Here is a 14,057-nt window from a genome sequence, read left to right as displayed (position 1 = left end):
ACTTTTCTCTGCACCAAAACACGCAGCCTAGTGTGGCAGAGTGTGTGGGTTAAGGTGCAGGGCCTCTAAGGGTGGCACAGTAAGTGCTGCAGCCCTCAGAGGCCTTCCTTGGTCACGGTGCCTTTGGTACACATGGTACCTTTTCCAAAGGGCTTTGTGGATACAAAGGTACAGTTTTGGGAAAGAACACAGACCCTGGGAACCTGATTGGCAGGGACCCAGGGCACATAGTCAAGTTGCATCAGATGCCAGGAACAAATGGGGGGGGGGTAAACATTCAAAGAAAGGGCACTTTACTACAATTTGGTTCTAACTTTGTTAATGTGTTCACTCTTTGAACCATTACATAATTGCCCCTTAAGGTTCCTAGCGTTTAAAACAATCTGTTTGGTTGCAATCACTTCCGCTAGGAGGGTGAGTGAGTTCCAGACTCTTAGCTCCAAGCCTCCGTTTACATCATTCCATGCAGATAAGATGGTTCTTAGGACCATAGCTGCTTTCCTGCCTTAGGTGGTCACTCCTTTCCACTCAGGCCAGGCCAGCACCTTACCCACTTCTACCCTCACCCTTCAAAGAAGAAGGAGAGACTACATTGCCTGGGCCCCTAGAGGGTGGTCAGCTTCTACCTGGACAGAACCAAGGACTTCAGGTTGGACGATCAACTCTTCATGGGATATGTTGGCAAGATAAAGGGCTAGGCAGTTCACAAAAGAACGCTGTCCAGGTGGATCATCCTTTGTATCAAGATCTGCTACGCGTTGGCCAATAAGGATCCTCCTGCAGGTATTCGCTCTAATTCTACCAGGGCCAAGTCTTCTTCAGCTTTAGCTAGAGGTGTCCCTGTGGCAGACATCTGCAAGGCGGCAGCTCGGGCCTCCCTCCACAATTTTGTGAAGCACTATTGCTTAGATTCGAAGGTGAGGAGGCACAGCCATTTTGCACGTTCTGTGCTGCAGGATTTTTTGGTATAGGCAGTCCGGCACCCTCCACCGGGAGCGGGACTGCTTGGGGATTCAATTCAAAAGGTGAGGAATCCACAGGCAGATGTATCCATCAAAAGAATAAGTCACTCACTTTCTGTAACGCTTTTTCTGGTGGATATAGTATCTGCCTGTGGATTCCTCACTGACACACCCGACTCACCATTGCCTTTCTGCTTATACCAAAAAATAATCAGTGTATATCTTATGTGACTTCTTGTTGGAATCATTTGATGCTTGGCACTAGGAAATGTCTATGATGAAGAATGACTAGTTTTGACTGTGTTTGTACACTGTGTATACTTGTGAAAATATTGTCGGTTTACACATTCACCTCGAAGGCACAGATAAAATGGGTGGAACTGACGTCAGCACTCCGACAAAGTCTTCTTATGGCTCCGATGACATCACGCGGAGTCTTTTCCGCAGCCGTTCCGTTGTGAAGTCCTCGTTGACGTGGGAGAACTGAGGAGAAACGTTTCTGTGGAATGCTTCGCATTGGGGTAATTTAAAAGGTGAGGCATCCACAGGCAGATATTGATCCACCAGAAAAAGTATTACCGAAGGTAAGTAACTTGTTCTTTTCTCCAAAAATCCTCCCAACTTGCTGCTAGAGTCGAAATGCACTCTTCTCCTCTGTTAGTAACTTATTGGTTAAGAAGCTAGTTGATAATCATGTTATATAGAAGTACAGAAGATATGAAAAGTTTGTATTGGTAAAAAAAAATGAAAATTTATGGTCTTCATTTTATTTTTAAAAACACATTTTATTGTATTTTCGTGGTACCAGATGGGATGTAGCCCTACATACATACATTGGCATTGAGATAGTCCGGATGTACAGAGTTGGTATACATTATTAAACGCAATTGACATATAAAACAACAAGAACTTTGCACAGACAGTACCAAAGCCCATACATTTAAGAAGGTGTAGGCGAGTACTCGAACATGCAGTAATGGAGCGTAGTGTGTGTCCTGGATTGGTCAGGGAAGTGCAGGTAACTTCAACCATCAGGGGCTCTGAGAAGGGGGGGGAGGTCTATACCCCTGTATGTAGCCCATCAGGACCATTTTTTCCTATGCTTCCGGGGGCAGCCTCGCGCCTGGAATACTGCCAGCTCAGCGCCCATACATCTGTCTAGTTCCTTTCTCCATTTCCCCACCATCGGGGGGAGGGAGGAGACCACCTTCTATAATTGGGCAATGTTCCCCTTCTATAATTGTGCAATGTCCCGTTTAGGGATAGTAAGGGCCAGGAAGAGCAGGTGCTCTTTGTACCGATTCTCCCCTATCCCTTCAGTGCTGTGTAGTAGGAACTATTTAGGGTCATGTGGGAGATCCCAGGCTAATACCCTACCCAGACATGTAGAGACTTTACGCCGGAAGGGTTGTAAAGCTGTGCAGCGCCACACTGTGTGTATGAAGGTTCCCTCAGCACCTTCCCAGCGTAGACATTGGGGAGGTTGGATGACCCCATCCTCTATAGACGGAGTCTTGTATAGTATACGCGGTGTACATATTTGAATTGGATGAGGTGATATCGGGAGGACAGCACTGCTCCCCGGGGCTAGCTATGGCCTCGGCCCAGTCATCATCCGTTAAGTCAGGTATGTTGACCTTCCACGCCCTTCTGGTCTTGTGTAGTGTAGTTTTGGAATGCTTTGTTAGTGTCTGATAGACCCGCCTGATTTTATGGGCACCCAGATCCCCCATGAGGAGACGGCCTTCGATGGGATGGAACTCTGGCAAGCTATCTAGCGTAAGGATCGTGGGGGTCAGGGCACGGCGCAGTTGAAGATATTTATAAAACTGCGACTTGTGCAGCTGGAATTCTGTCTGTAACTGCTGGAAAGATTTTAAAGTGGCTGCCTTCATAATATCTCCCAGTGTGGATATGCCCACCAGGTCCCATTTGCAGAATCCCATCAGGGCCGCAACCTGGCGCAATTGGCTTCCGTGGCAAAGGGGGGTCGCTTTGGTCAATCGACCCCGCCACGCCATTTGCCTAACAGCGTACCGCCAGAGCCGAATCACCGTCTTACAAGCATGGGGCAGGAAGTCTAGGTTCTGCACACTATAAAGTAACTGAAGTAGAGGGGCTCCCTCCATTGCTGTGTGTTCCAGTGCAAATGGCGGGTCCAAAGGTGAACAGTACCACCAGTCATTTCTAATCAGTAAGTGAGAGGCGGCATAGTAGGAAAATGTATCAGCCGCTGCGGTACCTCGACAGTAAGTCGATTGCGCACAGGTTTGTTGCGCGACCCAGAATGCCCCACCATTCCATAAGAATTTGTCGTGAATGGCGTTAATATTTGCGAACCAAGATTGTGGTATGGGACGTTTTGTAACCAATACGGCAATCTAGGTATGGAGATCATCTTAAAAATCACTGAGCGTCCATACAGTGAAAGTGGGAGGACCATATTGTTGTCTCATCTCGGAGACTGGTGAGAAGGGGATTAATGTTTTGTGTCCATGAGGTCTTTGGGCAGGGTGACATAAAAATACCTAAATACTTAAGCCCCCTGTCGCGTGGGTCAGTTGGGCCGCCCATGTGCCTCTGCCCTGATTGCCGCACACTGAGAATAGAACAGATTTTCAACGATTAGTATGTGGTCTGCCTGAAAACCTGGAGGATCTGTAGGATATGTGATCATGAGATCCATGGGTCCGTCAGGAAGACAATATCGTCCGCGTATAGCGCGATGCGGTCGGGGCGCAACCGCGGCCACTCAAACCCCTGAAGCACTGGATCACCGTGCACCCAAGCCGCCAATGGTTCTACTGCTAAGGGAAATAAAAGTAGAGATAGGGGGCAGCACTGCTGCGTACCACGACCGATGGGTAATGGGGCCGAGATATGACCCGCAATGCACACAGAGGTAGTGGGGTCCGTATATAACAGTCGAGCATATGCCAGGAAACGTGGGCCGAAATTGACGGCTTCAAGGAGCTGCTAAAGATACTCCCACCTAAGGGAGTCCAAGGCCTTGTCTGTATCTGCAAGTAATATAGCCTCGGGCGCCTTAACGCTGGAGCCAATGAGATGGCGTTGTGAACCAGACGGATTTTGTGTCTAGCGGCCCGATGCAGCATAAAGCCAGATTGATCTGGTTGAATTCGGTCTAGTAGACCGGTGCGCAGGCGATCGGCTAGGACCTTGCCCAGTAGTTGGGGCTCAAAGTTAATAAGAGAAAGAGGTCTGTATGAGGACGGTTCTTCCGGAGGACGGCCTGGCTTCAAGAAAAGAAAGATCTTGGCTTGCCGCCAATCCTGGGGCAACTGACGTTGTTTGAGTGCTTCGTGTATTGCCTCTAACAGGTGAGGGCTTAAAATGGACATGTGGGACTGGAGGAATTCCACAGGAAATCCATTGGGCCCGGGGGCCTGTCCCGGGCGCAGCGCTACCAGCACCGTGCTGAGTTCATCAGCCGTAATCGGGGCGTCTAGCTGGTCTCATCTGTATTTAATTGTTTATACGTCATGCAAGTCAACACTTTGCCAGTTTATTGTTGCAACTTTCAAAAGCAAGTCATCAACATGGGTATTTGCTATATGTTTCAATAAGGTCCACCCAAACTTTACTCTTGAGCATGAGGGCATAGAGCAGCCTTTGCCAAAAATTTAAGAAAAATCTCACCAGGAACCATTGGCTTTTTATAGAGACAGTGTTGTTAGATTTGTGCTGTTTAAAAAGATTCAAAGCATTTTTCTGCAATTGTGTTTGCCAGTGTTCTTTTCATTCTTTTTCTTTCTTTCGTGTTCCAAGAAAATATTTAACATTCTCGGTACAACTTGCAAGTAAAACTAACAAAGGTAACTTCAGATACTTTATACAGACAGTTGCACTTGGTCAACATATATGAATTATAGAATATAAGCGCACTAGAAACTAACCTTGTATATAAATAACTCCATCACTCAACTGATGTGATGTGTAAACTAAATATACATTTTGAAGTCAACTGACACCGTTTCCTTACAAGACCAGACACGCCTTTTTTGTTTTAAATAATCTTCTGTATTCTGGTGTTCCTTGTTGCTGTTGACAGATATGGCTTCATTCTGACGATCATGAAATCTAAAACGTTTGTTTCACTTTGCAGGTGGTAGGCAGCTCTTTGCTGTTTGTCCATGACAAGGTAGGACATGCCAAAGTATGGATGATTGATTTTGGAAAAACCGTGATGCTACCAGACAAGCAGACACTAGATCATAGGTTACCTTGGGAGGAAGGCAATCGGGAAGATGGATATCTCTGGGGCCTCGACAACCTCATCAACATATTTACAGATATGGTGACGGAGTGAAGGGACTGCATTCTCTTTGGCTTCCAGAAAATGTAGAAAGATACCTGGCTATCTTGCTCTCTTCAAGTTAACCTGCAATGAATATCAAGCACCGCTCTGAAACTGGAATCCCATTGGCTTGATACCGAAACGCTACATTGATGTACGAGGGAAGAGAAAGAGTCGAGGGGTCCAGCTGCACTGAAACCCTACAACTACTTTACTGATGAACAGGGAACCGGACACCTCTTGGAAATGTCAGTGCAAGGATAAACTTAGCTACAGCACATTCAATGAAATATGCTAAACTTGGATTTTTAAATTCACTGGAACAACCTTTAGGTTAACGTACAGGACATTTAGTAGGACTTCATGGACCTTAGTACTAGAGTCTACAAGTGCCCTTGAATTTTATAACTGTCAGTGCATGATCTCTGCTACTTTTTGTTATATTTATACATGCATATATATAAATATATATGTTAATATGTGTTAAAGGAAACACTGGAAACATTGTACAGATTTTACTATTGTACAGGGATATATTATTTAGCTTGTTTTAGGTAATTTACTGAGTATAGTGAGGATTTTTAAAGCGATCTTTTAAAGGGGCTGCTGGGAACATTTAGGTACTGTCAAGGAGGGGTAAAGGTTGATGGCATCTTCACAGTTGCTTATTTCACATACTAATGGAGGGTTGAATGCGCGCTCTCTCCATTGTGCTCATTGCCACCGCCATATATAGAAAATACTCACTGATTAAACGAGAACCCCATTTTTTGTATTGCATATTTTAGAGTTTGTGTGCGTCAGCACTTGGAAGACACACAGCCCTCATTGTCTCAGCTGTAATATTACTGAACTCATGTCTGCTGACGAAAGTTTTTTTCTAAACTGAGTCCTTCAGAAGGTTTCAGGCAGCAGCCCATGTTTGCTGCAAATGCTTCATGTTGTATAACCACTGCTCACTGAAAGAAATTGCACCTCAGAATCCTAAAATAAGGGAACATCACTTTCAATTTGTTTTACCCAAAGTTCCATCTAAACATGCACCTCTCACTGAGTGTACAGTTTTGCAAATTGACTGGAAATTAGGGAGTTTTTCTACTGGCTATTTTTGCTGAATCAAGTAAGTTTAATCAACCGAACTACCAGGTGTAAAGCAAGCATACTGTAATGTAGGTTTCAGTAACGCACAACAATTAAAACCGCTCTAGAAAATGTTATATGTGCCTTACTGCAAAGCATTTTCCACACATTTTTATTAAATATGCCATTTAGCATTAAACACGAAAAATCCAGTACAGACAGTGTAGGGTGCTTTAAAGAGACAATGTATTGAAAACAAACCAGTAAACATACATGTCGAATTTGGAAATGTGGGACGGTAGATAGCAAAGCTCTGTTGGCACATTGTAAAATTTTACAAAACATTTCACACTCTAGCTCCAAATGTCTTCAAATGGTCTCATAATGAACCAAAAATGGATGTGGTGCTCATTTCGCTTTTGTGCTTTGATAACAGAATGGTGACTTTAAGCAATTTGGTTGTGTACTGCTGTTCCAAAAAAAGAGCAAAGTGCAGTTTTGCAAACTGTAGTTCGTTTGGGCTGCTGCCGATTGGAGTCAGTGCTAGTATCTTGCAATTATCTCTGAACCTGTCTCAAACTTTAGTTATTATGTCCAAAATGTAACGGTTTTGTACGATGCAAACTGGGTGGTGGTGCACTACCACGGCTCAGATATTTTCCCAAGAAAATTATTTGTAATTGCTTGAATTGTGTTCTTTGACTTGCTCTTGAGTACATTTTCAGCACGCTAGCAGGCTTGTAACACTTTAACATTCCAAGTAATTATGAAGAACATAAATGTAGACCTCCCTATCTCATGAATGATATGCATGATAAATTGAAACACTTATCTAATTTTGCACATGCAAAAACAAACTACATTTTCTGGTTTGTAGAAGGAGTACAGTGCTTGGATCATCACGACCCTGTTAAGATAGGGTTTATTGCCAGCCCAACTACACGATATTATAAATCTGCTTGAAATTGTGAAGAAAGTTTAACAATTTTTGTTTTTCTGTGGAAAAATCGAGCCAAGTTCTCTTTTTTCCTGCTGCATGATTGAGGAACCAGACCTTCAGACTTTGGCATTGACTCTCAAAATATTACATCAGTAGTCATCTCAAACCAAAAAGGGGGATTTATTTTTGCAACATGATTGCTGAACCAAAATGTGTTGTTATATAGGGGCAGAATGGGAAATGTTTGTGCAACATGTGTGTGTGCCACTTAGAGATATTTGACTGATATCTTTTATTGGTCCTAAAGTCACAACATTAAATGCTGTTTGTACATTCCTTTTTGAAGTGAGTTTTAATATAGCGAAAAATTGGTTTTCAACATCATTGTCTATGTATTCTTACTTTCAGTAGTGTAATAAGTAAATATGTTTAATCATTCAGTTTTAGTGGAAAGTCAGCATTACAGCCCACCTCTGATGCAGAATTTGATTTAAAAACCTGTTGAACGCCAATAATTATCTAAGGAGTTCATGATGGCTTCCAGTGAATGTAATGCTCTGGGCATTCGTAAAAAAAAAGTCTGTGGAGTTCTTCATTACCAAGCATTTGAATGTTCTAGTAAGAATGAAGAGAGTTTGGATAGTTGACGTTGTTTGTGTGGTATTTTACTGCTGGAATACAGGAAAATATCAGTTTGCGTTCCTCTTGCAAAACCGCATGGCTAGTGAAGTCTGCTTGCTAATTGATTTAAACACCTTTGTTAGTGCTGTACAGGTTATTCATGTCACCATTCAGTGTGCCGAATAGGTGCAATACAGAAATATTTATTTATTTGAGTGTCTTGTATTGCACTATCATCTTGTCTTCTGGACACCACTAAAGCTTCGATGTGCTGGAGAAGATGAGAAAAGGAACTACAAAGATAGAAAGTAAGGTAGTAGAAAGATAGAAGTGGGCAAGGAAAAATAATGGGAAAAGTAGACACATTCCAGGAGAGGGGTTGAAGAGGATTGTGGTGCTTCAAGTACTTTCTGAGTACCTGGGATCAATGGAGAAAAAGGGATGAGTATTGTGTAGTGTGCTGTCCATGTGCGCCCCTCGAACGTGGACACTCTTTAGATAACTCTCTCGCGCTGCCCTTTGGCTCATAAGCTGATCGAATGTTGACAGTTTGACTATGTGGTGGGACAGTTGGTGCGAAGTCTGCGACGCGCTCGCACGCTTTCAGTGCGATGTCTGTGGGATGTTCACTTTATTTACAATAAACGTACCTTCAACTTCGGATCCTTCTTGTCTTCACTACATTCTTTGTGGCAACGAGTAAGAAGGACGATCCCACACAGTACCCACGCCGTGGTCAAGGACATTTCTTTACCACAGAAAATGTATGGTTGACAAGCGGAAGATTCATGAACACAGTGTACTCCTGAAGCAAGTGTGTTGTCTACATCAAGTGTAAGGCTTATACCTTCGTCCTGCATGAGCCACAACCACGCTCCTGGGCCTTTGAGTCCGTCCGTGTCGCAGATTGAGGAAGCTCAGTGTGTGGTTTACCTTAAGTTCGCGACAGCCCTGTCTCCAGCTCAACGTTTTACTTCTGTAAAGAGATTCTCTCGAACTTGTGTTTATGATCTCCGCCTGCAGTTGACGGATCCTATTCCTGTGGAGGACAACACTGCATGTGATGCGTCATTAGGAATCGCCATCCATGAGAAAAAACGAGGTCCTAGAGTTTGGGCAACTACCCTCTGTATGAAGCCAAGCCTGGTGGCCTCCTGAAGCCGGCACCTGTCCAGTCCCTGTGCCCCAGGTCAGGAACTTGGGATTTGTGTTTGACAAGGACCTCAAACTTGCCTCACAAATAAATCAAGTTTCCTCATCATGCTTTTTCACCTTAAAAATTCTACGGAAAATTCTGCCCTTCATTCCTCTGTCACTTCGAAAAACAGTGGTCGGAGCCCTGGTTCTGTCAAGAATCGATTATTGTAATGCCCTATACTTAGGAGTTGGCAAGGGACAGACCAAAAAACTTAAATCGCTCCAGATTGCAGCGGCTCGGGTTCTACTTGGCCTACCTAAATATCACCCAACGTCAGCGGTGATTAAGGAGTTACATTAGCTCCCAGTCCATCAGAGAGTGAATTTTCAAGCCCTATGCTTATTGCACAAAGCTATATATGGAGGACGGGCTGTGGACATTCAAACTTTGTTCTCGGCATACCAGCGCCAACGCTCTCTAAGGTCAGCCAATACAGGATTGGTCTGTGTCCCTACAACAAAAAGAGTTAGATGGGGAGGAATGGGTTTCTCCTACCAAGAGTCCATCTTATGGAACTCCCTCCCTGTGACCATTAGGTTAGGAGCTCTTCTCTTCTCAAGGCCTTAAGATCTGTTGTTGTCTGCATCACCAAGACGCCTCGGCAGAAGAGCGCTTTATGAGTCCCTCAGTCAGTCAGACTAGAGAAAGAACCCCTCTAGAAGAGTCCATTCTTATTGCCAAAAGCATAGAAACATCACCGGTCTCAGTGAAGGAACTTGAAAACAAGACAGTTGAGGTCATTACTCCTATACGCATTACTAACAACAAAAAAATAAAGATAACTCCTAGAACAGTTTTTTTAGACGAACTGACATATGCTTTAGGTGTGGTAATCGTGTTCCTTCCAAAAACGGCAGACCATGTCCAGCAAAAAATGTGGTTTGCAGGTCTTTTGGTAAAGTTGGCCATTTTGATAAAGTGTGTCAGGGACACAAAAGAGAAAATGTCAGAATAGGACGTGTCAAAGACACTAGTGACAGTGACAATGAAGATCCTTTGTCCGAAATGAAAGACATGATTCTTGTAGTCACTGACCGTGAAATTAGGACCAGGGATCCCTCCTATTGTATAGACCCCTATGCAAACATACTTGTAGGTGAAAAGAAGCTTTGTCTCCTTTTGATTCAGGTGCACGCATCACCATGAATTCTGAGTCACTTTTTGCAGCCAGTTGGGGCGAAAGACAGTTACTGCCCGCTGATTGTGCTCCTATATCCTACGAAGGGCGTAAGATCAATCTCCTAGGATATTGAAGATATCATGGAGTTTAAAGGTAGGCGCATTCAAGGTCAAATCTATGTAGCCATACAAGGTTTGAATATCCTACGGTGGTTCCACCAAGGATTGTTCGACATGATGTTGTGTCCTGGTGTAAAGGAACAGGTTTTAGCCATTCGTGATTCCACACAAGTAGAAGATGTATTGAACAAGTTTTCTAAAGTGTTCTCAGGTGATTTAGGTAAAATAAAAGGGTTCATAAATAAAAGTGAGAGATGGTGCCACACCCATAAAACACAAACTGTGAAGTCTACCATTTAGCATCAGAGAAGAGCTGGAGAAAGAAATCTTGACATTGTGTAAAAGAGGTGTGATCAAACCTGTTGAATCCTCGGATTGGTTATCTCCTTTAGTTATAGCGCAAAAAAAGAGCAACGATCTCAGAATATGCATTGACTTGCGCAGTCTGAATAAAGAAATATGGGTAGACTCTCACCCCCCTACCCAACATCTCTGAAATGCTGGGCATGGTGGCTGGAGCAAGGATTTTTTCTGAACTCGTCCTTGCTTCTGCTAATCACCAGGTTGAACTCGACAGAAGCTCACGCCATCGCACCGCGTTCAACTCACCATCTGACATGTACCAATTCTGTTGAATGCCATTTGGTCTGGCTTCGGCAGCTTCCTTTTTTCAGCGCCTCACGGTCAATCTTCTTAAAGGGATTAAAAGCGTTGCCATCTTTCAAGATGATGTCCTTATACACGCCGCTGACCAGACAACACATGATGAAATAGTGTGTTGAGTTCTGTCCAGATTTCAAGAACATGGGGTTGTCCTGAAGAAAGACAAATGTGTGTTCTCAAAAGACTTTGTAGAATACCTTGGTCGCACAATCTCGAGGGCTGGTTTAACACCCAAAACTAGTCTGGTTCAAGCCATCTGGGATGCTTCTCCTCCCAAAGACAAAACAGGAGTGAAGTCTTTACTTGGGCTGGCTGAGTTTTATTCTCGCGTCATTCCCGATTATGCAACCAAAGTACACCCCATCTCCAACATCAAACTTTTTTTGTGTGGGACAATGAATGTGGGCATGCTTTTGAGTGTCTCAAAACTCAACTCGCATAGGTCGAAGCGTTGAAACCTTTTGATCCTTCAATACATTGCATCTTGACTGTCGACGCCAGCTGTTAGGGTCTTGGTGCTGTCATGGCCCAGCAATTAGGGACTCCAGAACACACAATCGGCTTTGCATCTAGGGTTTTGAGAGACTCTGAATCACACTACACCGTAATTGAAAAAGAACTACTCGCATGTTGGTGGGCCATCGAAAAATTTAAATGTTACCTATGCGGCAGGAATTTCACCCTTCAAACGGACCACAAACCTCCAGTGGCCATCTTAGGCAACACCAGCCATCGCAACACTACGCCACGTATAGCCCGTCTCGCCTCTAAACTCCTCCAATTCAACTTCAACATTGTACACATCCCAGGGGGGAAGAACGTATGTGCAGATGCATTTTCACGCTTGCCTCCCACTCCTAACATGTCAGAGTTTAGCAAGAAACCCAATAACGATGAAGAGCTTGAGGACTGCATAGTTACAGGCGTAGAACTACAAAATGTTTGTTCTGTTGAAGAAAATGATTGGTACGCTGCCATGGGCAGTGATGAAGTATTGAAATGTGTAAAAAAAAACATATTACTGAAGGCTGGCCCAAAAAGAAGAGTTTAAATGTTGATGTACAACCTTATGTAAAAATCTGTGATGAATTAACTGTTGAAGATGGGCTTATTTTCAGGGTAGATAAAATTGTACCTCCTTTGTACCTCAGGAAAACTCTTTTGACCAAAGCTCAGAAAGGTCATCTGGGTGCTACACTCGCCAAACGAAGAGTTCGTGAATATTTCTGGTGGCCCCAGATGGACATGGTGGCCCCAGATGGACAGAGACATTGACGCCTTGGTCCAAGAATGCACCATTTGTGCTGGTAGTGACACGACCGTACGTATTTCTAACCCACCCCTTACTCCCATTCCTCTTCCTGACAGTCCTTGGAAAAAACGGTGAATTGATGTGTTGGGATCCTTCCACACCTTACCCCATCAGGCCCGGGTTGTCATAGTCTTAGTTGACTATTACTCAAAATGGCCAGAAGTCAAATTTGTAGCCAAAGTTGACTCCAAAGAAATTCTCGACTTCATGAAAGATATTTTCATACGGGAGGGACTTCCTAAGACAGTCATTTCTGACAACGGAGTACAATTTATATCTACTGATGTTGAAGAATTCTTCGAAGAATCTTCTGTCATCCACCTCAAAAGCTCTCTCTATCATCAACAAACCAACAGGCTTGTAGAGAGACTTAAGAGTCATTGGGGACTGTATACAGTGGGCCATTGATCGCAACAAAGTGATACCCATGGCTGTCAGAACCATGCTGTCGTTCTACAGAACCACTCCCCACTCAACCACTGATTTAAGACCTGCTTGGATGTCTAAGTGGTTCAAAAGTAGCACCCCTGCCCACGAGCTTGATGCTTTGGTTAGAAACAAAATTAGCGACGTACAATATAAACAAAATACATATTTTGACTCCTGGAAACATGTCTCTTAACAGGAAGTTTGCAGTAGGTGTCTCCCTCTCCCTCTCCCTCTCCCTCTCCCTCTCCCTCTCCCTCTCCCTCTCCCTCTCCCTCTCCCTCTCCCTCTCCCTCTCCCTCTCCTCCCTCTCCCTCTCCCTCTCCCTCTCCCTCTCTCCCTCTCCCCCTATCCCTCTCCCCCTATCCCTCTCTCCCTCTCTCCCCCTCTCCCCCTCTCCCCCTCTCCCCCTCTCCCTCTCTCCCTCTCTCCCTCTCTCCCTCTCCCCCTCTCTCACTCTCCCCCTCTCCCCCTCTCCCTCTCCCTCTTTCCCTCTCCCCCCTCCCCCTTTCCCTCTCCCCTTTCTTTCTCCAAGGAAAAGAGATACATGTAGTGTACTGTCCACGTGTGCCCCTTGCACATGGACACTCTTTAGATCTGATCGAATGTTGACAGTTTGACTATGTGATGGGACAGTTGGTGCGAAGTCTGCGACGTGCTCGCACGCTTTCAGTGCGATATCTGTGGGATCTTCACTTTATTTACAATAAACGTACCTTCAACTTCGGATGCTTCCTGTCTTCACTACATATTGCTTAATTTGTAAACACTGAAAAGAAGTGAGGAGAAGGAGAGTACAGCCTTTGCAGGGAATGTAGCGATGGAACAGAGTACTGATATGTAGGGTCAAGTAGTGTATGGTATTTAGTAGTTTGATATTATGCCAGTAAGGCAATACAGACAATACACATTTTGTACTCTAACTGTAAAATCTATAAAACATTAATTTACTGGTTTAAAACCTGAGACAATTAGTCTAATAAAACCTTTAATATACCTTGCATTTCACTTGGTATGAATATTTGTAACCAAAATACTTATAATCAAAATGCTCGCCCACAATATCACATTACAAAATCTATACCTCTATCTTCACCTAGTGTTTACATAACCCACATCATAAATAATTGTCGATGAGACCATCAACCAAGCACCAAAGCTGATGAGACGTATTTATCTCTATTAAAATCAGGGCAAATTGGGGCATGCCTAATTGGCCAAGATGGTGAACTTATCTTGTGAGCTCTTTGACTGAGACTCCACCCCCATTCTGCTGCTGGCACAGACTAGCTTTCTCC

General features: G+C 44.0%; 1 protein-coding gene across 1 annotated transcript in view; it reads left to right on the top strand.

The window, feature by feature from the left end:
- LOC144781513 (inositol-trisphosphate 3-kinase B-like) overlaps window positions 1-7,636 on the top strand; it is a 944,304-nt gene extending 936,668 nt beyond the window's left edge. Inside the window, exon 10 of the mRNA XM_078660403.1 lies at window positions 5,089-7,636. Coding sequence (XP_078516529.1) covers window positions 5,089-5,292 — 204 coding nt within the window. The 3' untranslated portion in view covers window positions 5,293-7,636. The remainder of the gene's footprint in view (window positions 1-5,088) is intronic.
- Window positions 7,637-14,057: the final 6,421 nt, after the last annotated feature.

This window comes from Lissotriton helveticus, chromosome 9 (assembly GCF_964261635.1).
Source record: "Lissotriton helveticus chromosome 9, aLisHel1.1, whole genome shotgun sequence".
In the NCBI taxonomy this organism is placed as follows: domain Eukaryota; kingdom Metazoa; phylum Chordata; class Amphibia; order Caudata; family Salamandridae; genus Lissotriton; species Lissotriton helveticus.
The sequence above is the reverse complement of the archived record's forward strand: the minus strand, read 5'-3'. Positions and strand labels throughout refer to the sequence as shown.